The sequence below is a fragment of the Lutjanus erythropterus genome, chromosome 21, assembly GCF_056507025.1.
Source record: "Lutjanus erythropterus isolate fLutEry1 chromosome 21, fLutEry1.hap2, whole genome shotgun sequence".
NCBI lineage: Eukaryota > Metazoa > Chordata > Actinopteri > Lutjaniformes > Lutjanidae > Lutjanus > Lutjanus erythropterus.
The window spans coordinates 31,899,093-31,924,790 of NC_139337.1; the positions used below are offsets into that span (position 1 = coordinate 31,899,093).

Genomic DNA, 25,698 nt, shown 5'->3' on the forward strand with positions numbered 1-25,698 from the left:
GTTTTTTCTTTGTAATATTGAAATTTTTTATTTTATTGATTTGAATGTTACCTTCATTATTATCATTTTTTTGTGTTTCTATTAAGTTTTTTTTTTTCAGCATTCTGTCATTTTTAAAATAGTATTTACTTATTTTTCTTTGTCATATAGACATATATGTTTATTGTATTGATTTATATTTCCTCATTTAGTTTTTTTTTATTTTGACATTTCCTTTATTCGCTCATATTTATTTTTAATATTTATTTAGATATTTTATTTTCTCATGAATTTTTTTTGTCATATTATCTTTTTCTTATTTAAAATTTGCTGCTTATTTAGTTTTTCTTTTCATTTTCACTTGTTAAATTTTAAATTATATTACTTTTTCTCTCAATTAAAATGTACTGCTTATTGATTGTTTTTCATTTTTATTTTATTAATTTATATTTATTCATAATATTACATATTTTTTTAAAATATTTTTTCATGTGAAGTTTTTGTATGTGTTTATATTATTGTTATATATAATGAGTATAATATTAATTTTCATTTTTTATTTGTGTTTTTTGGTATTTGATTTTTCTATTATTTCAGGTTTTTCTTTATACACACCAGGTTTTCTCCAGATCCTTAAAAAATCACAAAAAGTCTCAAATCCAGTCATTTGAATTTTAGGCTTTGGAATGATTTAGAATTGATTGGATTATGAAGATAACTTTACTTTTAAAGTTATAATAACTTCAGTCTCATGTGTGTTTTGTATTAATCACACTAAAACAACTACAAAACAAAACCAGCATGAAGCATGAAGTCAGATTTTCCTTCATGTCCTTTGTATTTTTTTTGTGAAATATGTCATAAATTGTGTTCTTAGTTCGTTCTAAGTTTTAGATTTAACTGGTGACAACCTGCAGAAACCTGCTGTGTGTATATTTTCCTGCATTTGTTATTCTGCAATGACTTTTTTTCAGTTTGAGATGATTTATCTCCCTTCTTGCTTGTGCTATGGATCTAACTTGTCGGTATAAATCCGTCTGTCTCCGTCCAGGTGAACGGCCTTACCAGTGTCAAACCTGCGAGCGGACTTTCACTTTGAAGCACAGCCTGGTTCGCCACCAAAGGATCCACCTGAAGCCCCGCGGAGCCGATGGAGCCTCAGCAGGGAACGACGACGCCAGCGAGGATGGAGACACGCCGACCCCGACCTCTACCTGCCCACCCTCAGAGAACGAGAGTGATTGCGGCAGCGGTGCTGCGGGGGCCAAGGAGCTGGAGGAGGAGGACGGAAAGGAGGAGGGCGAGGAGGGCGAGGGAGCGGAATCGGCCACGTTGGACAAAGAAAAAAAAGCTGGTGAAGCGCCAACCACCGAGGAACCGCATGCTGAGGAAAAAACGGAACTCTCTGCAAACGCTGACACAACTCCCAGCCAGCAAGCTACTGACACAAAGAGCGACGACTCCTCAGCCAGCGACCTGAAATCAAACATCTCCAAAGAACCCTCCCCCTCATCCTCCAGCTCTGTGACAGACGAGCCTGCAGCCGCTGCCCCTGCTGAAGGCTACATCCAGGGGCTGCTGGAGATGCACGCCAAGCCCCCTCTGGAGCACATCCTACCCAATGGAGAGCCTCCTCTGGTGGGGGTGGATTGAGGGGAAACTCCCACGGCTGTCTGAACCAACGTCACCACAGTGCCATACGATGGAATGACGCTACACCATTGATGATGATGATGATGATGCAAAAACCAGCCCGGAAAACTTTTTTGATGGAAAGAAAGACGAAAACCTCGTTTTCTTGAAGTGCCTTACTACTAGTCCTACTTCTAAGAGATGTTTTTTGCTATATCTTTATCTGCATTATTACGGAGGATGGATCTAATTTTTATAGCTTTTTATGATGACAATGATTTGCATTACTATTTTTTGTGCGGGGAATCTATATTTCAGCAATAAAAAGATTAAAGTTATGATTTATTATTGTTCTAGATTCTGTTTGAGAATTGATGATCAACTTAGGAGACGCAGAGAGACAGACAAAGACTGAGGACTGTCGGTGTCTGCGTTCTGTATTTAAATCACAGCAGAGACTGAACAATCCAGTTTTAAGATTTGAACCAGCTTTGGATCTGAGAGCGAGAACCAGTGAGGGTGGAGAACTTGATGTATTTTTATTGGTGTTCCAAAATTCACCAGCCACTTCTGCTCAACCAGCTGTTTAGATATTTCTGGATAAAATCGAGGCTGGTCAGCTGCCAACGCGGCTGGTCGGACTCAGTTTCACCAGCAAACGACGCCTCATGCCACAGACTGGTGGTCGTCTCTCACTGTGTGACAAAGGAAGCATTTTTTTGTAACTGGAAACCACAGAAAGGCCGGCACTTCGTCGTCCTTTTTTGGCTCGCTTCCGCACCGGTCCCTGTCTCTCCTGGCTGGCTCGCAAAAAAACACACAAAAACATTGACAAACTTGTCAAAGTCGCACCAGATTTCTGTGTGAAATAGAAGTCTTGAAAGGGCAGAAATAGTGTTGATCAGTTTGTGTTCTCCGTGTTTTTTTTTTTTTTTTTTAAATCCATCACACTATTGATCCCTTTGAAGCCTCCCTGTGAGTTGGTTTGTGTGTTAATAATTTTCTCATTCATAATCATTCTCAGTTGATTCCATGTGTGTACAGAGAGTTGAACATGTGGCACGTGATGATAGAGTATTTTCTGTTTTTTTTGCGTGTGTGTGATTATCAGTGACATTTAGGTGTAGGGAGGGGAATTCTTGTGTTTTGTGGATTTTTTTTATAACTGAACAAATCAAAACATTTTTCGTTGTGTGTGTGTGTGTGTGAATGCGTGTGACTCCCACCTGTCTCTCATCATTGGCCCCTAGTGTTCATGTAGAGTTTATTACAAAGCCTTCAGTGTGCTAATGTATGTCGCCGCTAACATGTGACCCAGGTTCAGTTTACCTCAACCTTTGCTTTTTAACTGCAACCAATAAAACAACACCTGAGCAGCTCTGTAGGCAACCCTTTAAATCCCATGTCTTCCTAAACACGGCTAGCAGGGCTAATTCTTTGCTAGCCTGGTTTCCACTGTGGGCCAAATTAAATGCTAGCCAGGGTTAACTCATTAGTGTGGCTCCACACACAGCTAGCTAAGGTTAACATGTTTAAGTTGTTACTGGTAGAGCTTGCACAATGGTCCAAACAGAGCTAACCATGGCTAACTCAGTATCAATAAAGGTGTAAAATTTAACTAGTAAGGGCTAATTGAGAAAAACAGCACTTACTCATTAGCTTAGTCTTCACCAAAGCTGATAAAAGGGCTAATGCTAGCTAGCTATCGTTATTAGCTTGTATTGGCTACACAGACTACAGACTAGACAAGATAACCAAGCGAGCAATGCCTTCATTTGGTTCATTTCTCTGGTTACTGCTAACTGACCAGACCAAGCAGGTTAATCAAGCTAACACATTGCATCATAGTCAGTTAATAGCATTTCTAGCTGATCACAGGTTTAGTTAGTCTCCTTCCAGTATTATCTTAGTATTTCGAGTTGACCCTGGACCGCTTTAGTACTGTTTGTCTTCTCCTATGAGGACTTGTCCCTCTTTCCTGTTCCAGTCTGTCCAGAGACAAACAGAAGAGCTAATAAACTTTCCTCTCTGCGAGACGTAATACTTGAGCAGTCTTTTATAGAAACATCTAAGCTGAACGGTCAAACTCTGTGTTGATTTGTCTTCACTGAGGTTATGAGACACCCGAGGACATGTGGTTCTGAATTTGGTGTTACGGACAATCAGTTGTAATTTTCAAATAGAAAACAGATTTTTAGAACTAAACCCCTCAGTATGATTTTCAGAAGAAGGCAGATGACAGGGTGAGATGGACGGATGGATGGACGGATGGATGGATGGACGGACGGACGGGAAGGCTGGGGGTGTGTGAGTGAACTGTATTACCCTGCTGCACACACAAACAAACACAAGTAAAAGGGCTAATTCCACCCCCTTGCTCCAACCTAACCGGACATTTCCACCACAGAAAAGGGCGGTGAAGTCCGGATCACTTACTGATCCTGATATCGTGACCAGAGCGGACGGGTAGTGTGCATGTGTATTTTCTTTTTCGTGTGAAGATGAATATAGCTAATTTTTCTTCTTGTATATTTTTGTCTGTTTTTTTTTTAATATAAAACAACCTCATAATCAAAACGAATCGAACCTCAGCGGCTCATAACGGAACTGTAAGGCAACGATGGTCAGTCATCGAGTCGGTCAAAAAGAAGCGAGAACAACCACAACTGGACTGACTGTCCGACTGACTGGACGCTGCTGTCAACTGGCACTAACAACTTCCAAAACTACTACTACTACTTCTACTACTAGTACTACTACAGTGGAATATCGCGACACAATCAAGAGAGAAAGAGGGGGAGAGAGTTTTCTTGACTTTCATTCGTCACGCTTGAACTTTAGATCTCTGCCCAACCCTAACATATGTTTTAAAAACCAGATTAAGTCCTGATATGAAATCAGTTCAGGCCTGAAGAGAGCAAAGGACTTGATGAGTCTATGATGTGAATCTGATAGAGGTTCAGGTCTCCACAAGTGTAAAGTTTTGAGTCCAAGCACACACATGATGGTGTTTGAAGACTGATATCCTTAAATTCAGGATGAAATACCAATTTTTGCACCGCAGCGAGCCTTTAATGAGTTCTGTTGAGTCCAAATAGACTGTCAGAAGTCAACTCCCATCGCACCTAAAGGCTTTCATTTTTTGATCAATGTGAACAAATGGATGATCTAATGTCAGCACCAAAAGGCAACGGTACAACTTATGGAGGAACCAAGGTTTAAATGTATAAATTACTTAGTTGATTAAAATGAAAGTGCTGCTTTTGTTGGGTGTCATGTTTGGAATACTGTGGGTTGGTCAGCAACTAGCTAACTGTTCTTTAGCTTGGTTGCTAATGGGACTACAAGTTCACACAAGGTCCTCTACACCAAAAAAGCTAAAGTTCAAGAACCAGTTTATGTTTGGTGGAAATGCTCCGGTCCACAGTGGAACAGAGCTGGTTTAAGGTTTTGTACCATTGTTTCCTGACTCATGATTACCCACAAACCATGTGGCTTTTTGCAGAACCCTCTACATCAGCACTGAGGAAGGTTGCAAAGTTACAACAGGGTCCTCCATGTTGGACTCTGCGACTCAGAAAGATCTTGTTGCATGTCTGCTAAAGTTTAACCTGAAGCGAACAGTTTGCACAGATTTACTCGAGCGAATGCACTGATTATGGCAAATTATGGCTGGGCAAAATCAAATATCATGATATTTTTGATGAAGCACTTTGATATTTATCAATACTGTGACAGTATTGTAGGGATGATGATTGGTGCTTTAACAAAATAACCAACAGATTTTTAGTAAATAATCATCAGTAATGTGGATATAATGACTGAAATAATAAAACAGTGGTAAGTTCAAGCCTTTAAAATCTGTGAAAGACATATCACCATATAATGTCTAAAATCTAAGACTATATCAAGTCTCATATGATATTGATATAATAGCGTTATATTTCCCAGCCTTACAACAAATGAACAAAGTTTTGTGTCCCCTTTACACTCCTGACCACCTTTAATTTACATGACAAAAATAGCAAAGCTTAATCCTGAATCCTTAAACTAGAATCTGTTCCAGTGCTGACATCTGCTGGTGAAAGCAGCCAATCACTGAACGGCTAACCTGCTAACGAAGGCCCGTTCCTTTAACTGTTACAACACAGAATAATGAGACACTGAGTCCTAATTTTGAATTAATTTAAAGTATGAAATCTTTAGACTTTTGGTGTTTTTTTAAATTCCGTACGTGAAGAAACTCTCTCTTTCTCTCCCTCTCAACTGTTTTATGTTTTGTTAGCTCTGTCTGTGCATCCCTCTCCCTCGGGAATATGCGTTAATGTATGTCTGATTGTGTGTGTGTGTGTGTGTGTGTGTGTGTGTGTGTGTGTGTGTGTGTGTGTGCACGGCCATATGAATACTGGACTTCCATTCGAATGCACATGGACTGTTTTTAAACGTATTTATTTGGAGCCCAGGTGTGTGTTTGTGCGAGTTAGTTTCTACGATGACTTGAGAAGAAGCCATGTATTAAAAATATCACATTTATGCTGCAGAACTGTTGTGAGGAACTGATGGTTTGTGTTTGTGGACTAACCGGCTCGCCGTAGGGCGCGGCGGGCCGGGGTGCGACTCGGACTAGCAATAAGAATCCCTCTGAATCCAAAAGCTTTATGTAGATCTCCTGTATATGAGTTGAGAACAGACTGTCTGGGTCTCTTTGTTCTGTTGTTTATTTTTAGTTTGGCTGAGAAATGATTTTTGTTGTGTTTATTTTTTTTCTCTATGACATATTAAATGCGTATAAAACTGTGAAAATCCATTGTGTTCAGTTAAAGGGTGAGTTTTAGGTTAGGTTTTTTTGCATGTTAATCTAATTTGTTCAATTATGGATGATTTCTTCTTTCTCCATCTCTTCTCGCGCAACACACATATATATAAATATAAAAATATATATAATCTCGCTCTCAGGGTCTTTCACAAATCCATTATTCAAAATGCTTCATGTTCTTATTTCCTGAGTTGCAACTTGTTCTTTCCAAGTCCTGATTATTTTGTCTATTTTTTTTTTTAAATAATGATTCAGAACTGTCAATCACTACATTTAGCACTTGACTGTGAACTCGTCATCCCCTAACAGATAAAAGATGTCGTTGGATTTTGGTGCTTTAAAGCCAGAATATTGTTGACATTTTTGCTCCGTTCCCCCTTCAGTCGGACATTTTGGTTCAACCCTTTCTCTGTTTTCTGTCTCGGTTTAACTCCTCGTGTGTTAAACTTCCTGTCCTGGTCAGAGGTCAAAGGGAACGTCAGAGACGAGGTTTCAAACCTCCTCGAACACAAACACACACACAGATGCTGGACCTCAATCAGAAAGCATTAACACACAATCGTTCTGTGGTTGTGTTTCCATCTTTCCTTCCTTCCCTTCGTCTGTCCTCCTCCTCCTCCTCTTCCTCCTCCTCCTCCTCCTGCTGTTAGTAAAACATGACAGTGTTTCACAAAGTCAAGAGATGTAAACCTGTTCTGTATTCAACCCAATAAGAAAAAGCAATAAAGATTATATTAAGGAAAGGTGTGTGAATCAAATGCTGTCCATGGTTTTGTCTTTCTTTACTCTGCTGCTCTGTCACTTACAAGTCTTACAAATATGTATTTTCAGATAATAAATTGCTTTTGTAATTTTATTTTACAGGGCTATGATTTAGTTTTCTGGAAAGAGTTATTTAATTTGGTACTAACTGCTGGGGAAAAGCTGAGTTTAAACTGAAGTTAATAATAATGTATTATTACATCCGTGGAGGTGGTTTTGTTTGTTTCTCAGCAGGATTATGTCCCGTTTTCATTGAAGCTGGTGGAAGAGTGGAGCAAAGGCTGATCTATTCCAGCCAGGAGAGAGGCTTGTTAACATGTCAGTAAACCGCTGACCTGTGTGAACATAACACACACACACACACACACACACACACACACACACACACACACACACACACACACACAGGTAAGCTAATGATTTCCTGAAAATGAGGTGGGGGTGGAGCCTCACTCACCAGGTGATCCAGGTTCAGGGAGGGAACCTGAAGCTGAAGAGCTCAGTTGATGAACTCAGACTCCATTTTTGAGTGTTAATGCAGCAGGTCAGGTTATTTTCTGTGATCAGCAGGATTGTAAACATGACATCTGGACTTTTTTCAGTGGAGGTGAAGGAGGCTCATCTCCTCTTTTTGTTCAAACATGTTGAGTAACTCGGTTTGACTCGATGCTGCAGCAGCACAGTGGACTTTGTTCTCACTTGAAGGAGAGTTTATTGATTAAGTGCATGTATTTAGTCCAGCAGCTGAAAGATGTTAGACTTTACTTCCTATAAATTCTTCACAATAAAAGCCTCCTGTTATTTTGTTATCTAAAAGCTTTTATCGTGACAAAACTCCTCTGCAGGTGAAAGTGAACATGTGACACTTTAATGAGTTCTGTTGAGTCCAAATAGACTGTCAGAAGTCAACTCCCATCGCACCTAAAGGCTTTCATTTTTTGATCAATATGAACAAATGGATGATCTAATGTCAGCACCAAAAGGCAACGGTTCAACTTATGGAGGAACCAAGGTTTAAATGTATAAATTACTTAGCTGATTAAAATGAAAGTGCTGCTTTTGTTGGGTGTCATGTTTGGAATACTGTGGGTTGGTCAGCAACTAGCCAACTGTTCTTTAGCTTGGTTGCTAATGGGACTTCAAGTTCACACAAGGCCCTCTACACCAAAAAAGCTAAAGTTCAAGAACCAGTTTATGTTTGGTGGAAATGCTCCGGTCCACAGTGGAACAGAGCTGGTTTTAGGTTTTGTACCATTGTTTCCTGACTCATGATTACCCACAAACCATGTGGCTTTTGCAGAACCCTCTACATCAGCACTGAGGAAGGTTGCAAAGTTACAACAGGGTCCTCCATGTTGGACTCTGCGACTCAGAAAGATCTTGTTGCATGTCTGCTAAAGTTTAACCTGAAGCGAACAGTTTGCACAGATTTACTCGAGCGAATGCACTGATTATGGCAAATTATGGCTGGGCAAAATCAAATATGATATTTTTGATGGAGCACTTTGATATTTATCAATACTGTGACAGTATTGTAGGGATGATGATTGGTGCTTTAACAAAATAACCAACAGATTCTTAGTAAGTAATCATCTCCTGTTATTTTGTTATCTAAAAGCTTTTATCGTGACAAAACTCCTCTGCAGGTGAAAGTGAACATGTGACACTTTGCAAAGTACAAACAGCGACAGATTCATTCAAAATCGAAAGCAGTGAGAGCTGAAAACACAGACTTGTAAAAACCTCTTCCTCTGTGCTCTGTGTTTAGCAGGTTTACTTGTGTAACAGAGTTAAAATGCACTTTATTAATTATTGTTTCCAAATTGTCTTTATGAAATGTATTTGTCATTTTATTCAATTATTTGAGTGTTTGTGAATTTTATCTCTATTAATTATTTTATTTACCTTTATTTAATTATTTTTTCCCTTCCCTCCCTCCCTTCCGTAGCTCCTCCCTCAGTTCCGTTTTGCGTTACTGACGGTAAGTTGTGTGTCGAAATGCTGCCACTATATTTTATTGTTTTCTTTGGAAATTGAGTCATTTATGTTGAGACCTTTAGAGAATATCGTTTACTGTTGACTGTTGTTATATAATCACTTATTTGTTGTTGTTGTTTTTACCGCTAATTTAAGTTTTATAGAAGTGTTTTGTTTTGCGGAAGTCGCTCCGTGTGATGTGACGAAAGCAGTAAAAATATGATTTAACATGTTCAGGGTCAGAAGTGCAGATGGGAGAGTTCAGAAAACTTTAGATATGTTTCATGTCTTTCTGCAGGTGTGTGTTTTTCTTTGTTAAAGCTGCAGTAGAATTTTTGAGTCTCATCTGAGTTTGGTTTCGTTTTCTCGTCCTGAGCTCCTCCCACCACACCAGCAGCACGCGCTTCATGAGCGCGCGCAGCAGTTTCAGGAAGTGATCGTGAGCGAGCACAGACCAACAGACATCAGCTGTGTGTAATAAAACACCGACAGAGGAGAGAAACTACATTTAAAATCATCAAGATTCAGTGTGAAGAGACAGAAGAACTGAGATGTGAACATAAAGAGACTTTTCAAATCGTCTTTCTCTCTGCTCTCCTGCTCACATGAGCTCACAATCACAACACTCGCTTGTTTTAGGGGAGAAAAGGAGCCTCAACATGGTTTCATGATATAAGCGGTCATGAAAATGAAACTCAGCAGCAACAAGGTTTGACTCGCGGCCAGAAATGTCCGAACAAAAGCACAGTGTCAGTAACTGTGTGTCATTTCCTCACCTTAGTGTAAACAGCACAGTCGCTCCTCCACGGTGCTGCTGCACATGTTTACAAGCAAACATGAAGATAAATCCAAAAACAAAAGCTCTCCTCTGATTGGTCTGTGGCTCCATGATTTCTTTGTTGCTGCTGCAGAAGTTTGAAGCAGAAGTGAAGATAAATCTTCTATTTAATCCTAAAAGTTTGAAACATTCACTCTGAGCTCCTCTCCTGACAGTAAAGTAGCTGCATCACAGTGACTCTGGTGTCTTTTTCCTCCAGAAGCTCCAGTCTGCTGCAGACCCTCCTCTGCAGAGCTCCTCAGATCTGAGCAGCTGTTATAAAGTTAGAAGTTATAAATGTTGTTGTTTCTGTTAAGTCACTCCACTTCATGTACTGTTGTATTTCAGCCACAAGGTGGCACCGTTTTCCCTCTTGAATGTAGTTTTTCATGATTTTGAGGATATTTGCTGTTGAAATATGCTGTTTGTTAAATGTTTTCTGGTAACATTTCATATCACTTGACAGACTGATGAGTAAAATAATTTAAAAATGTGATGTAACGTTTAGATAATGAATTGATTTGCACACTGAGAAAAACATGTGAAACACTCAGTGCTGTTTTCCATCAGGGGGCAGAAGTGCAGATGAGAGTCCAGAAGTCTTTAAATATGTTTTATATTTTCTGCAGGAGCCAATAAATGCCAGAAAATAGTCCACATGTTGTCCTCTGTCATGTCTGTCCACACACCTGTTACACCTGCAGACACACTAATAGATCAAACTTCTTCCCTGATTGTTTCTGATCTCACAGTCAGTGTCACTGTTTTACCTCCCAGACTGACTGAAGTCCAGAAGATGAAGAGGACAGATGAAGACGAGGACAGAGCAGAGTCTCCAGTGTCCAGCTGTCTGTCTATGAAGAGTGACCGGTCCAAAGGTTTTCCTCCATTCTTCAGTACTGAACCTGAACCCTCAGACTCACAGTAAGAGAAATGATTCTGACTCATTCAGTGTTTGTTGCTGATGTTTTTCCAGTTGCACAGTAAAACTAGGCTTCAGGATCAAATTACATTTTCTGTACACGTCAACACGAACCATACTCCCCCTTCTCTGTCTCTCACTGAGGGAGTACACTACATTTCAACAATATCAGATTAATACTCTGACAAAAAACTCATTTTAGAGCAACATCTAGTAGCCAGAGTAACCAGATCAAACTGGTTTCCTGAATCTTGTGTCCTGAGCTCACAGTCAGTGTTTCTGTTTTACCTCCCAGACTGACTGAAGTCCAGAAGATGATGAGGACAGATGAAGACGAGGACAGAGCAGAGTCTCCAGTGTCCAGCTGTCTGTCTATGAAGAGTGACCGGTCCAAAGGTTTTCCTCCATTCTTCAGTAATGAACCTGAACCCTCAGACTCACAGTAAGAGAAATGATTCTGACTCATTCAGTGTTTGTTGGTGATGTTTTTCCAGTTGCACAGTCAGTGTTTCTGTTTTACCCCTCAGACTGTCTGAAGTCCATGACTTGAGGAGGAGGAAGAGGAGGACAGAAGAAGAAGACGGAGCAGAGTCTTCAGCATCCAGCTGTCTGTCTATGAAGAGTGACGGGTCCAAAGAAGATCCTCTGTTCTCCAGTAATGAACCTGAACCCTCAGACTCACAGTAAGAGACTTTTTTACTGTAAACTGAACTAATGGAAGATGAAGTATTGAGGATGAAGACAAAATGTCTCATCTGAATCTGTGGATGAACTTTTGGATGCGTGCAGACTGACTGTCAACAAAAGGCATCAAGCTCCTGTAGAGATGGAGCCAATCAACTTGCTGCTGGTCACAGTACAGTGTGAGTCCAGACCATCGGTCTGTGACCTGCTGTGTGGAAAAAGCTGCAGTGAAGTTGCACAGTAGCGTGTGTCAGTCACAAAATATGAGGCGCAAAACGGGACAAAAGACTGGTGAAAACTGTGAGAGGAAACTAATGTAAGTGAGAGACGTTGAAGGAATTAAGGTGCATGAGAGAGAACGAGATGAGCAGTGAAGTTTCTTGATGTCAGGTTTGTAATTTCAGTATAACGTCGTCTCTCAAACTGTAACTGGGTCTGCTTGTGAAAAATACCTTCACATTGGTGGAAACAAGAATTGTTAGCAAGTTTACAAATTACTGTCTAGTTTTTAGAGAAGTGTGTCAGTAACCAGGATGTAATGTGACCTGACTCCTCAACAGAATAACATGAAGTTACACATCTTCTCTTTTTGCAGCAGAAGATAAACACACGCTACACGTGGTATAACATGTATTACTTTGCACTTTATTTTGCTCAATCTTCTCAAACTTCTTTTAACTTGTGACCAGCACCAAAGTCATCCTAAAGGTCATCATAAAAATCTCCAGATCAAACCCCAGGACCTCCCTTAGCAGGTCTTTGTTTTTGTCTGGTCTCACATCCTTCCCACCTTTTTCCTCTCTAACCAGTTTGCATGTCTGCTCTCTTTATTGGAGGATTTTTACTGTGATAACAAACTACAGGCAGATCATCAAATGTTTGATCAAACAGACAGATTGGAAAAGTAGCTCATGTTTATGAAAACTAAAATAAAGAAAACATTTTCATTACAAACTTAAAGTTGAATTTAAACAGAAATGTGACATCACACCACCGTTGATGGAGGTACTTGAGCAAAGCAGGAGGGACGGACTCTTTCTCTAAAGCTGTTATTACAGTTATTCACAGAAGAAGAAGGCAAAGATCCACTAAAATGTTCTTCCTATAGACCAATCTCTCTCCTTAATACACATTATAAATTAGTTACTAAAATGACAGCTAAGAGATTAGAGACACGTCTCCCCCTGCTAGTTAACCTGGACCAAACAGGCTTTATTATAAATAGATCATTCACTAATAACTTAAGGCGTTTGTTTAACATAATACGTCTTGCTAACAAAAATAAGATACCAAGTTAAAGCTGTTTCACTCGATGCTGAAAAGGCTTTTGATATGGTTGAATGGTCATATCTGTTTTGTGCTCTGAAGAAATTTGGTTTTGGAGCAGGGTTTATTGATTTGATAAAATCTCTTTACAGATCCCTCCAGGCTGGGGTTATTTCAAACAGGGTCACTTCTGACTCATTCCAGCTTTATAGAGGCAACAGACAGGGAGACCCAGCTAGCCCCGCCCTCTTTGCACTTGCCATTGAGCCCCTGGCGGACGCCATTAGGAACAATCCTAATATATGTGGCTTTGAGATTGGCACTGATACACACAAGATCTCACTTTTTGCCGATGACATCATTTTATTTTTAACCAACCCTGAACGCTCTTTCTTACCTGCAGGAGCTGCTGGGTACATACAGTTCATTTTCTGGGTACAAGGTTAATCTTGACAAAAGTGAAATTTTTCCTCCTTCATGGCTCGTTATTGAAAGGATAGAGATGAAAGAGGAGACACCAACAGATTTATTGGATAAATGGGCTAAAAAAAACAATCAAAACTGCAACAGATAATCTTTTAATCATACATTTCATTCAAATTTGTTATAAACTCTGTGAATTTTTTAAGCTAGAAGGATTCCTTTCTCCTAAAACTCCATTATGGGGAAATAGATTGATACCAAGGATCCTTCAGAGTGACAACTTCAGATCTTGGCAAGAAAAAGGTATCTGCCGCCTAGAACACTGTTATAAAGACGGATTATTTATGTCTCTAGAACAGTTAAAAGAAAAGTACAGTTTAACAAACAAAGATTTCCTTAGTTTTCTCCAGTTACGTGACTTTATCAGAGCCAATCAAAGAGGAGATTGGAATTTACCTCCGACGTCTCCAGTCGAACATCTGTGTCATGCTGGTCAACCATTACTTAGAATCATCTCGAGGGTGTATACAGCTCTTAAGTCGACTTTATCAATACCAGATATCGATAGATCGAGAGTTAAATGGGAGAAAGACCTGGGAATAAGTATTGATGAGCAGTTATGGGGGAACTTGTGCGGGATGGGGTCACCTCCATTTTAAATGTGAGGTATAGGCTGATGCAATTCAACTTTTTGCACCAACTGTATATTACCTCACATAAATTACACAAATACAACTCCAATATATCACCCCTTTGTTTTAGATGTGGTACAGAGGAAGGAACATTCCTACATTCTACCTGGCAGTGTTCTAAACTGCAGGGGTTTTGGTAAGGGGTATGTGAAACTCTATCAAACATCCATGGGGTTATGTTTCCACTGGACCCTGAAATTTGTTTACTAGGGAACCGTACTAATTCCAATCTTAAGACAAAGTATGCTAAGAAACTTACAGAAATCCTTTTGGCAATTGCTAAGAAATGTATTGCGACAAAGTGGAAATCAGACGCTCCCCTTTAAATTAAAATGTGGCTGTGTGAAATGAATAGCTGTGTGCCCCTAGAGAAAATCACCACCATTTTTAATTTATATGGAAAATCTTCCAGCACACCAGGTTGACTCATTTCTCTGTATTGGAGCTTGACTTGACATGATCCTTTGTCTCTCTCTGAACCCCGATTATTGTATAAGGTGTTTTATTTATTCATTTTTTTCTTTTTTAATTTAACTTTTATTTGTTTATTTATGTTTATCCACTTTCTATTGTCTTGTCATTGTACATAATGTTTATTTCAGTTTTACGTTGCCATTTTGCGGATATTGACTTTGATTTAGAAAATTAGATATTGAAAAAAATATCTGTCTGTCTCACTCTGTTCATTTTCAGAATATTTTCAGCAGATCGTGGTCTGCAGGAGGTTTTAGATGAATATAAGATCAGTCTGAGGAGGAGATGTGAACGTGTGACTGAAGGAACTGATGGAACAGGAAGTGGAACCCTCCTCAACAGGATCTACACTGAGCTCTACATCACAGAGGGACAGAGTGAAGAGGTTAATACCCAACATGAGGTGAGACAGCTGGAGACAACGTCCAAGAAGAAGACCCTCCATGAGACTCCAATCAAATGCCAGGACATCTTTAAAGTCTTACCTGACCAACAGAGACACATCAGAGTCGTTCTGACCAACGGCGTCGCTGGAGTTGGAAAAACCTTCTCAGTGCAGAAGTTCACTCTGGACTGGGCAGAGGGTTTGGAAAACCAAGATGTCAGTCTGGTGCTTCTGCTTTCGTTCAGGGAGCTGAACTTGATCAAAGATGAGCAGTACAGTCTTCTGAGTCTGCTCCATGTTTTCCATCCAACATTACAGAAGGTCACAGCAGAGAAGCTGGCTGTCTGTAAACTTGTGTTCATCTTTGACGGCCTGGATGAAAGCAGACTTTCACTGGATTTCAACAACAGTCAGGTTGTGTCTGATGTCACACAGAAGTCATCAGTCAACGTGCTGCTGACAAACCTCATCAAGGGGAATCTGCTTCCCTCAGCTCTCATCTGGATAACTTCCAGACCTGCAGCGGCCAATCAGATCCCTCCTTCATGTGTTGACAGGGTAACAGAAGTACAAGGCTTCACTGACGCCCAGAAGGAGGAGTACTTCAGGAGGAGGTCCAGTGATGAAGATCTGTCCAGCAGAATCATCTCACACATCAAGACATCCAGGAGCCTCCACATCATGTGTCTGATCCCAGTCTTCTGCTGGATCACTGCTACAGTTCTGGAGGACATGTTGACTACAGAGCAGAGAGGAGAGCTGCCCAAGACCCTGACTGACCTGTACTCACACTTCCTGCTGGTTCAGACAAAGAGGAAGAAGAACAAGTACCATGAGGGACATGAGACGAGTCCACAGGAGCTGATGGAGGCTGACAGGGAAGTTCTTCTGAAGCTGGGGAGGCTGGCGTTTGAACATCTGGAGGAAGGAAACATCATGTTCTACCAAGAAGACCTGGAGCGATGTGGTCTGGATGTCACAGAGGCCTCGGTGTACTCAGGAGTTTGTACAGAGATCTTCAAAAGAGAGAGTGTGATCTTCCAGAAAACAGTCTACTGCTTTGTTCATCTGAGCGTTCAGGAGTTTCTGGCTGCAGTCTACATGTTCCACTGTTACACCAACAGGAACACACAGGTACTGGAGGACTTCTTGGGTAAGATGTCTCTGGATGTGTTTCTGAGCAGAGTCATGGATAAATCCCTTCAAAGTAAAAATGGTCACCTGGACCTGTTTGTCCGCTTCCTTCATGGCCTCTCTCTGGAGTCCAACCAGAGACTCTTAGGAGGCCTGCTGGGTCAGACAGACAACAGTCCAGAAATCATCCAGAGAGTCATCAACAACCTGAAGGAGATGAACACTGATGAAATCTCTCCTGACAGAAGCATCAACATCTTCCACTGTCTGATGGAGATGAACGACCGCTCAGTACATCAGGAGATCCAAGAGTTCCTGAAGTCAGAGAACAGATCAGAGAAGGAACTCTCTGAGATCCACTGCTCAGCTCTGTCCTACATGCTGCAGATGTCAGAGGAGGTTCTGGATGAGTTTGACCTGAGGAAGTACAACACATCAGACCAGGGACGACTGAGACTGATTCCAGCTGTGAGGAACTGCAGAAAGGCTCAGTAAGTCCAGATGTGATTATCAACACTCTGAATCAACGTAAAGCTTAAGTCATCAATATTAGAGTAAAGACACACTTAACAGACATGTACTTTATAAAATGTGTACAACAGAAATGTTTGCTTCAACTGAACCTATTTAGAGGTTAAAGCTGTGATAGTCAACATTTTTTTGCATCAATGATCAATAATTCCATAATAACCTTTCAACATATTGTAAATCAGGTGGTCTGAGACAGAACTAGACTTCTGCACTTCCTCTTGACTCTGTTTTCAGGCTTTAGTGAATCTGGTCCGTGACGGTAGACTTCAACTAATGAACTAATCCTACAGTTTACAGTGAGATCATTAGTCTGTCTGTCCATGTTGACTGCTGACTGGAGGAGAAATGGATTTGATTTGATTTGATTTGTGCCGACTTGCATTTCCATCAGCACTTTGATCGTGTTGAGCTGCAGCGACTATGAACCATAAAATGATAGAACAATCTTTACTAATGATACTAATAATGCGACATTAGTCCTACATTTAATGTGAGATGAAAAGCAGATGGAGTGACATAAGATGCATGAAAGATGCACAAAATCCACACAAGGACGTGACTGAGGTAAATAGATAGAAGGGCAGTTACAGTCTGCAGTCATTTTACAGCTCATTGAACATTGTGTCAAAATAAAGTTTAACAAACACAAATCACAGCAGCCTGTTCATCAAAATATGACACATAGTCATTTGTCAGACATTTTTGTCTTTTAGCAGTTCATTATGTTGCTTAAAGACACTTTGACATGTGGAGCTCAAGTTTCAAAGCAGAAACCTTTTGATCAGGGACTGACCAGCTGAGCTCATCATCATTTACTTTGTGATGCAAAATGCACTCAGTTTATTTTTATCATTGTCACATGTTATCATACTCTTAAATATTTTCTCTGTCATCACAGACTTTCTGACTGTGGACTCTCAGAGACTCACTGTGAAGTCGTGGCCTCAGTTCTGAAGTCTGACTCCTCCCATCTGAGACATCTGAACCTGAGTTACAACAAGAACCTGCAGGATTCAGGAGTGAAGCGTCTGTGTTCTGGACTGAAGAGTCCAAACTGTAGACTGGAGACTCTGAGGTCAGTTCATCATTTGTTCTTTTCCACTTTATATTTACCAAATTTAAATCCATAAGAGAAACTTTAAATTTCCTTCAGTTCTCTTGTTTTCTGTGTTTGTCTGAACTCTTTTTTAAAGTTTTTAGTCTGAATAGTTTGACTCTGAATTTAGTCTGTAATCAAACTGGATTCATTTTAGTGAGAAAACTGTCTGACTTATCCTTCATTGAGCTGCAAAATGAAATAAAGATGTGTAATAATGTACTTTTATTGTATTATCATTATTATTTTATAATTTAGAGCTTTTTAAATATTAATTAGATACAAGAAAATTCAGTGACACAAACTCAACACGACAACCACAAAAGAAAGAAAAATTAAGAAGTAGAAAAATACTTTAAAAAACCACCTACTGCAGATCCTGGCTTGTATCAATAAAATTAAAGATTGTCTTTAGGGTTTATCTCATTGATTTTTTGTGTATCATCTCTAATTGTACATGTTAATTTTTCTGCATCTAAAATTTGTTCTCTTGTTTTAACTAATTGTAGTTTGGGTGGATTTTTCTGTCTCCTGAAAAATCTCTGTTTATTGTCCCCTGTGAATTTATACCCAGTAATTTCCTGGTTTCATTTAACTCAAAGATATTCATGACGGTTTTCTCAGCTTCTTCACAGAAAGGTTTTAACACTGGACACTTCAAAAATGTCTGTGTATAATTTTCTTTTGGTTCTCCACATCCTCTCCAACAACTGGTTCCTACTAAAGGAGAACATTTACCGTCTTCACAGGGTCTAATAAAATACTTCATGCTCACTTTCCAGGAAAATTCTCTCCAGTATTTCCATTGTGACGTCTTCAAACTTCCATTGAAGGAGCCCCTTCAGTCCTCTGCTCATATATTCATTTCTAATTCTGTTCCTCAGTTTTCTGTCATGCTGTTTATACAGCAGTGAGCTTTTGTCATATTTTATAAAGATTTTCTTTAACTTTATTTCTATTTTGAATCAGGTATTGTAGTAACTCATTTGTTAGTTGATCCATTTCTAAATGTTTCAGCTTCTCACCTGTAAATACTTCAAAAATGTTTTGAGTCCAACTCAAACTTTTTCAAATCAATCTCTTGTATTTTTGTGAGTCACTGTGAGCAGGTTTCTAATCCTTTGTTAGTTCAGCAGTGTCACATTTTATCACTTCTGTTTGGTGTAAAATCAGGTTTGTGTGTCGTTTCTCTAAGATCCACACATTCACTGTTTATTTTTTAATATTTTAATATTTTGCTTCCAGTTTTGTACAGTATTTAAAATACTGTACAAAATACTATAGTACTAAAACACTATTAAAATACTCTGCCCTGTATACATTTTTCCTTTTCCAGCTGATATCTTTGCAGTTTCTTTTTCTATCGTGATCCATTTAGCTTCAGTTTCTCCTTTCATCCACTTCAGTATTGTCAGGATTTGTGTGGCGTAAAAGTAATTCTGTACATTTGGAATATTTAATCCTCCCTCTTCTTTTTGTTCTAGTAAAGTTTTAAATTTGATTCTCTGTCTTCTGTTATTCCATATAAAATTTGAAATCATTTTATTCTGTTTATTAAAATCCACTCTTGGTATTGGTCTCGATAAGGTCTGGAATAAAAATAAAAGTTGTGTAAGTAGCATCATTTTTACTGTTTCCACTCTGCTCAGTATTCATTCTGGTATTAATCTCCATCTGTTCAGATCCTGACTTATCTTACTTTCCAAAACACCAGAATTATTCTCACACAGTTCATCTAAATTCTAAGTGATATTGATGCCGACATATTTTATTTTCTTTGTGTCCCATTTAAGTTTATATTCATCTTTAAGGGCTTGGCTAACTTCTTTTCCTATTATTAATGATTCACATTTATTTTTATTTAATTTATATCCTGAAACACTCTTTAGTTGTTTTCATTAGTTTATGTGAGATATACTTTTACATCATCTGTATAAAGTGCCAGCTTGTGCATTTCTTTTTCTGGCTGCGTCCCTTTTATGTCGACGTTCTGTCTCATTGCTTCTGTCAAAACTTCAATATAAATAGAGAATAAAAGTGGAGAAAGAGGATTTCCCTGCCTGGTTCCTCTCTGTGAACTAAATCTTCTTGATAAAGTACCGTTTGTTTTTGGATTACTGGAAACTGTTTGTAACCATGAACTTAATTTCTCATCTGGTCCAAACTGTCCAGAATCTCAGACATAAATGACCAACTCACTAAATCAAAGGTTTTCTCTGCGTCTACTGTTATTAACAAAAGATCCTCATTTCTCCTTTGAGAAATAATCAATTTAATCTGTTGTTCTCCTGATCCTGTCTGCCAGAAGCCTCACTGGAATAAAACCTCACTCATCTATATTAATTATATCTGTAATAATAACTTTTAATCTGTTGGCTAATATTTCTGATATTATTTTGTAATCAGTATTAAACAGTGGACTTTCTTCATTTGTCTTTTGAGTCACATGTTATCATACTCTTAAATATTTTCTCTGTCATCACAGACTTTCTGGCTGTAGACTCTCAGAGACTCACTGTGAAGTCGTGGCCTCAGTTCTGAAGTCTGACTCCTCCCATCTGAGAGATCTGGACCTGAGTAACAACAACCTGCAGGATTCAGGAGTGAAGCGTCTGTGTTCTGGACTGAAGAGTCCAAACTGTAGACTGGAGACTCTGAGGTCAGTTCATCATTTGTTCTTTTCCACTTTATATTTACCAAATTTAAATCCATAAGAGAAACTTTAAATTTCCTTCAGTTCTCTTGTTTTCTGTGTTTGTCTGAACTCTTTTTTAAAGTTTTTAGTCTGAATAGTTTGACTCTGAATTTAGTCTGTAATCAAACTGGATTCATTTTAGTAAGAAAACTGTCTGACTTATCCTTCATTGAGCTGCAAAATGAAATAAAGATTTGTTATTTTGGTTACATGTGACACATCTGTAACAAACAGAAGAAGCTTTCAGGAATAATGTCTTTTTATTTTATTATCATTATTATTTTTGGAATATTTTCTTTTGCTTCTTCAAAACCAAACATGTAACCAACAAGTGACAGAACAAAGTCAACAAGACAATAAAGAAATTCAAATGAAAATCAAACAGATACCATCCACAATGACAGCAAAATAATGTAGCTAAAGAAAACATGAAGAGACACGGAGCAACATCTCACTTCAAGGATCATGTTGTCAAACATCCTCAATACAGGAAGACAAGACAGAGACACAATCAATCTGTTGATTGATCTGAGAGGATGTGGGGGGGGGGGCACCCTCCCTCCCTCTTGAAGATCAAACAAATGTCTTTTCATGTTTTGCTCCATGAGAAATTAGTTTGATTCATAAACAGTAATGAAGCTCTCTCTGTCCCTCTCTCTCTCTGGTCTTTAAGCTGATGTGTTATAAAGCTTCATAATCCTGGTCCTGCTGCTCTGATTCTCCGGTCCATCTCCTGCTCCATTGTCCCCTCACTGGAGAACAGGACCCTGAGACTATGAACCATAAAATGATAGAAAAATCTTTACTAATGATACTAATAACGCGACATTAGTCCTACATTTAATGTGAGATGAAAAGCAGATGGAGTGACATAAGAGGCATGAAAGATGCACAAAATCCACACAAGGACGTGACTGAGGTAAATAGATAGAAGGGCAGTTACAGTCTGCAGTCATTTTACAGCTCATTGAACATTGTGTCAAAATAAAGTTTAACAAACACAAATCACAGCAGCCTGTTCATCAAAATATGACACATTATAGTCATTTGTCAGACATTTTTGTCTATTAGCAGTTCATTATGTTGCTTAAAGACACTTTGACATGTGGAGCTCAAGTTTCAAAGCAGAAACCTTTTGATCAGGGACTGACCAGCTGAGCTCGTCATCATTTACTTTGTGATGCAAAATGCACTCAGTCTATTTTTATAATGTCACATGTTATCATACTCTTAAATATTTTCTCTGTCATCACAGACTTATTAACTGTGGACTCTCAGAGACTCACTGTGAAGTCGTGGCCTCAGTTCTGAAGTCTGACTCCTCCCATCTGAGACATCTGGACCTCAGCTTAAACAAGAACCTGCAGGATTCAGGAGTGAAGCATCTGTGTTCTGGACTGAAGAGTCCAAACTGTAGACTGGAGACTCTGAGGTCAGTTCATCATTTGTTCTTTTCCACTTTATATTTACCAAATTTAAATCCATAAGAGAAACTTTAAATTTCCTTCAGTTCTCTTGTTTTCTGTGTTTGTCTGAACTCTTTTTTAAAGTTTTTAGTCTGAATAGTTTGACTCTGAATTTAGTCTGTAATCAAACTGGATTCATTTTAGTAAGAAAACTGTCTGACTTATCCTTCATTGAGCTGCAAAATGAAATAAAGATTTGTTATTTTGGTTACATGTGACACATCTGTAACAAACAGAAGAAGCTTTCAGGAATAATGTCTTTTTATTTTATTATCATTATTATTTTGGAATATTTTATTTTGCTTCTTCAAAACCAAACATGTAACCAACAAGTGACAGAACAAAGTCAACAAGACAATAAAGAAATTCAAATGAAAATCAAACAGATACCATCCACAATGACAGCAAAATAATGTAGCTAAAGAAAACATGAAGAGACACGGAGCAACATCTCACTTCAAGGATCATGTTGTCAAACATCCTCAATACAGGAAGACAAGACAGAGACACAATCAATCTGGAACATCAAGAGTTTTTTCTAAAAGTCAAAAAGACTTTCCATATGTTGAAAACTGTTTTCCTTTTGTTCCTCAAGCAGCAGGTTATTTTCTCTGGAGTTATACAGCTGATCAGTTCAGAGAGCCACATTCCCTCTGGGAGAGTGGCGTCTCATTTACATTTGAACACAATCCTTATTTTTGTGACGGTCAACAAAATTGTGTCTTTGTAAATAACCTTCCAACACAGTATTTTATCAGAACTTCTACATTTATCCATAAAGCTAGCAGGTAACATTTCAGATGTGGAGAAGATCCATCTGTCTTTGCTCAGAGCTCATTTGATCCAGTAATGAAGATGACTGAAGATTAAAGTCACAGTCAGTCAGCTGTGTGTTGATAACAGTGGTGATGATCACAGTCTAAATCTGAGGATTTAAATGAGAGACTCAGAAGTGTTTGGACAGATTAAAGAGTTTTCTTAAGTTTTGTTTTTACCTAAAGTTTTATTTATTTCATCAAGTCTTTTTTATTTCATATTCACCATGTTGGAATTCTATAGGAGACATCTGTCTTAGGTTTTTTTCATAAAATGACACATGATTGTTTAAAAAAAGAACATGAAAGTAAGAAAAGTAACAAAAACTCTGATCTGATAATTATTACAGACTTGACTGAGATCAGCAGCATGTTATTATTCTGTATTGATATTTATAGGTGTATGAATGTTGTGCTGATATTTGTGTGACTTCTGTAGAAGACTGACGTTATGATGATCCCTAATAACACAATAACAAAGTCACTCTGCTCATTTTAGAGAAAAGCTCATTGATTAGGACAAAATAATGTTGAGCTGCACATTTAACACCTGAACACATCTGATTGTATTATAAAGGGATTTTTATCTTCATCATTTATTATTCAGATTGAGGGGCTGCAGTTTGTCAGAGATCAGCTGTTCTTCTCTGGTCTCAGCTCTGAAGTCCAACCCCTCCCATCTGAGAGAGCTGGAGCTGAGCTACAACAACCTGCAGGATTCAGGAGTGAAGCTGCTGTGTGATTTTCTGGAGAGTCCAAACTGTAGACTGGAGAAACTGGGGTCAGACACCATTTTTTACTTCTGTGCTGAGATTAATATGATGTGAAAGTTGTGTTGACACTAAACTGCAGACAGAAGGCTGACATACTGTATCTTCATCTGAATGTCAAAGTCTTTTTTCTTCTTCAGTGGTTTAGTTCATTGACTGTGGCAGAGAAATGTTGAGCTGCACATTTAAAACCTTCATATAACAAGAAAAATCTTGATTTTCATCTCATGTTCTCCATCATGATTTTGTTCAAACAAATTTTAATATCTATAATATCTAAATACAATGAATAAAGGAATAACCTCTTTCAACTATCAGACAATAACAAATATATTCTGTATTTGTGTTTTCCAACATATTTATGAATCTATATGATTCTTATACTGACTGAATAATTTAAACTGAAGATGCTTTGATTTTATGACTGCAGTATTAAATATTAAGGGAAGAATAATAAGAAATATTGTCGATGTTTTTTGTTCATATTCCTCCAAAATTTCTTCTGACATATTTGGCATCTTTGAATCGACTGGTGGAGCTGCGTCTTTATTGAAGTAGCAGCATGTTGTCAATAATATTAATGAGAACCCTTTAACTTTTTGTGTTTTACAGTTTTGAACCTGTTGAGTTCAGATGTTTGGAGTTTCCATTTTCTGAACGTCCATTTTCTAAATCTTGTTCAGCTCTGAACAGATTATTAAACACTGAATGATTTCAAACAGGAACATTTTCTAAATCTGTCTGACATCATTTATTCTTTATTCAGATTGAGTCGCTGCAGTTTGTCAAAGATCAGCTGTTCTTCTCTGGCCTCAGCTCTGAAGTCCAACCCCTCCCATCTGACAGTTCTGTGGCTGAAAGGAAACAAGCTGCAGGATTCAGACGTGAAGCGTCTGTCTGATCTTGTGAAGAGTCCACACTTTGCTCTGGAGACTCTGAGGTCAGTAGAAAGTTGGACTCAGTCCCTGCTGGTTTCATCAATATTGTATTAAACACAATCAGTGTCAAAGCAAAGATCCAGTATTTCCTGCTTTCATCAGTGAAGCTGTGAGAGGAGAATGGTGACGGGCTTCAGGATTGGACAGAAAGACAGAGAGAGAGAGAACAGTCAGCCAATCAGATGAGCCAGAAGCTTGTTGTGATCATGTGTTTGAGTTGATGTGAAGACGACTGTTGTTGTTGTGTTCATGTCTACAGGAAATAAAGCTGGATTACAGCTGACAGCATTACAAGATGTACAGAGACAGAGGTCCTCATTCATCAAACTGTTGTTCCATCAAATCTGATCTCAAACTGTTTGTTCTCTCATGTCGACACTAAAGAATCGATCAGTTCATCTTTGTCACAGCTCTACTCAGCACTTTATTTCCACTGTGTACTTGAGTGAAATGTGCAGAGTCAACAGACCTGATGCTCAAAGTCTGTGCAGGTCTGTGAGCTTCAGTCCAACACGTCAACATGAGAGCTGAAAGGAAGCAGCTACGCTCCACAGCTGCTCCACTTCTGGTCTGAACAGGACTGAAGTCCCTGCTGGTCTTTATACTGGATGTGCTGCTTCACTGACTGACAGCTGATGAAGGGAGTCTCTGTAAACACTGATTTATCACCTCTGTTCTCTGTCTTCTTCTCTCATCAGATGGAGATTATCTCTGTCAGAGCGATGATGATGAAGGAGTTTGTGTTGAGAGGATCAGCTGTGTCCTGATGATCCAGAGAGGCTGAAGCAGCAGCAGCAGCAGCAGCAGCAGCAGCAGCAGCAGCAGCAGCAGCAGCTTGTGTGTGGACAGACTCTGACTGGGTCGTGTTACTGGGAGGTGGAGTGGAGAGGAGAGCTTCATCCAGCAGTGACTGACAGAGGAATCACAACAGGTGGAGGTGACTGTCAGTGCTGCAGTCTGAACACCATCATCCCTGTGTGTTCCTCTGGATCATCAGTGTGTGTGGACTGCTCTGCTGCTGCTCTGTCGTCAGGGACACTCAACACGCGGCCCCTGGATCCTCATGATGCTCAACATAATTGAAAAGATAATACAGCTGACAGATGGGTAGAGGTGCAGCTGTGGGTCTATAAATTACAGAGTTATGTTTGGATGGATGATTCCTGCAGTCATGTTGAACTCAGATATCTACACATCACTAACGTGCAGTAACACCTGCCTCAGTGAAGAACACAGATGATCTGGTTCTGGTAGTTCACCTGATCAATGTTCAATCTTTGAACATGTGAAATATGTTGCAGAACTGAGAAAGTGGTTTGATAAGATCTTGTACCTGGAGATAAGAAGTGAACACCTTCACTGAAATCCACCACAGTCTGTTTCTCAGGGCAGGTTGAGGTCCAGTGACTTTTTTTTCTGCTGCA

The 25,698-nt window shown here is 39.0% G+C and overlaps 2 protein-coding genes across 11 annotated transcripts in view; both read left to right on the forward strand.

Moving 5' to 3' along the window:
* Nucleotides 1-7,185, forward strand: part of rreb1a (ras responsive element binding protein 1a) — a 74,678-nt gene extending 67,493 nt beyond the window's left edge. For all 4 annotated transcript variants that reach the window (XM_084747296.1, XM_084747298.1, XM_084747297.1 and 1 more), the window contains one exon: nucleotides 1,031-7,185. In XM_084747296.1, the coding sequence (XP_084603422.1) occupies nucleotides 1,031-1,632 (602 nt within the window). In that variant the 3' untranslated portion in view covers nucleotides 1,633-7,185. The remainder of the gene's footprint in view (nucleotides 1-1,030) is intronic.
* A 528-nt stretch (nucleotides 7,186-7,713) lies between these two features.
* On the forward strand, nucleotides 7,714-24,521 carry LOC146307908 (protein NLRC3-like). Of its 7 annotated transcripts, XM_084747307.1 has the most exons (11): nucleotides 7,714-7,796; nucleotides 9,138-9,170; nucleotides 10,761-10,907; nucleotides 11,201-11,347; nucleotides 11,433-11,588; nucleotides 14,664-16,454; nucleotides 17,393-17,569; nucleotides 20,076-20,249; nucleotides 21,541-21,717; nucleotides 23,174-23,347; nucleotides 24,103-24,521. In XM_084747307.1, exons 3-11 carry the CDS (start codon nucleotides 10,780-10,782, stop codon nucleotides 24,326-24,328), a joined length of 3,150 nt encoding a protein of 1,049 aa, XP_084603433.1. In that variant the 5' UTR covers nucleotides 7,714-7,796; nucleotides 9,138-9,170; nucleotides 10,761-10,779; the 3' UTR covers nucleotides 24,329-24,521. The 7 variants fall into 7 exon arrangements, with proteins under 7 accessions (XP_084603433.1, XP_084603434.1, XP_084603436.1 ...); XM_084747308.1 differs by lacking the exon at nucleotides 11,201-11,347; XM_084747310.1 differs by lacking the exon at nucleotides 17,393-17,569 and having other exon boundaries at nucleotides 7,715-7,796; nucleotides 24,103-24,520.
* The last annotated feature ends 1,177 nt before the right edge of the window (nucleotides 24,522-25,698 follow it).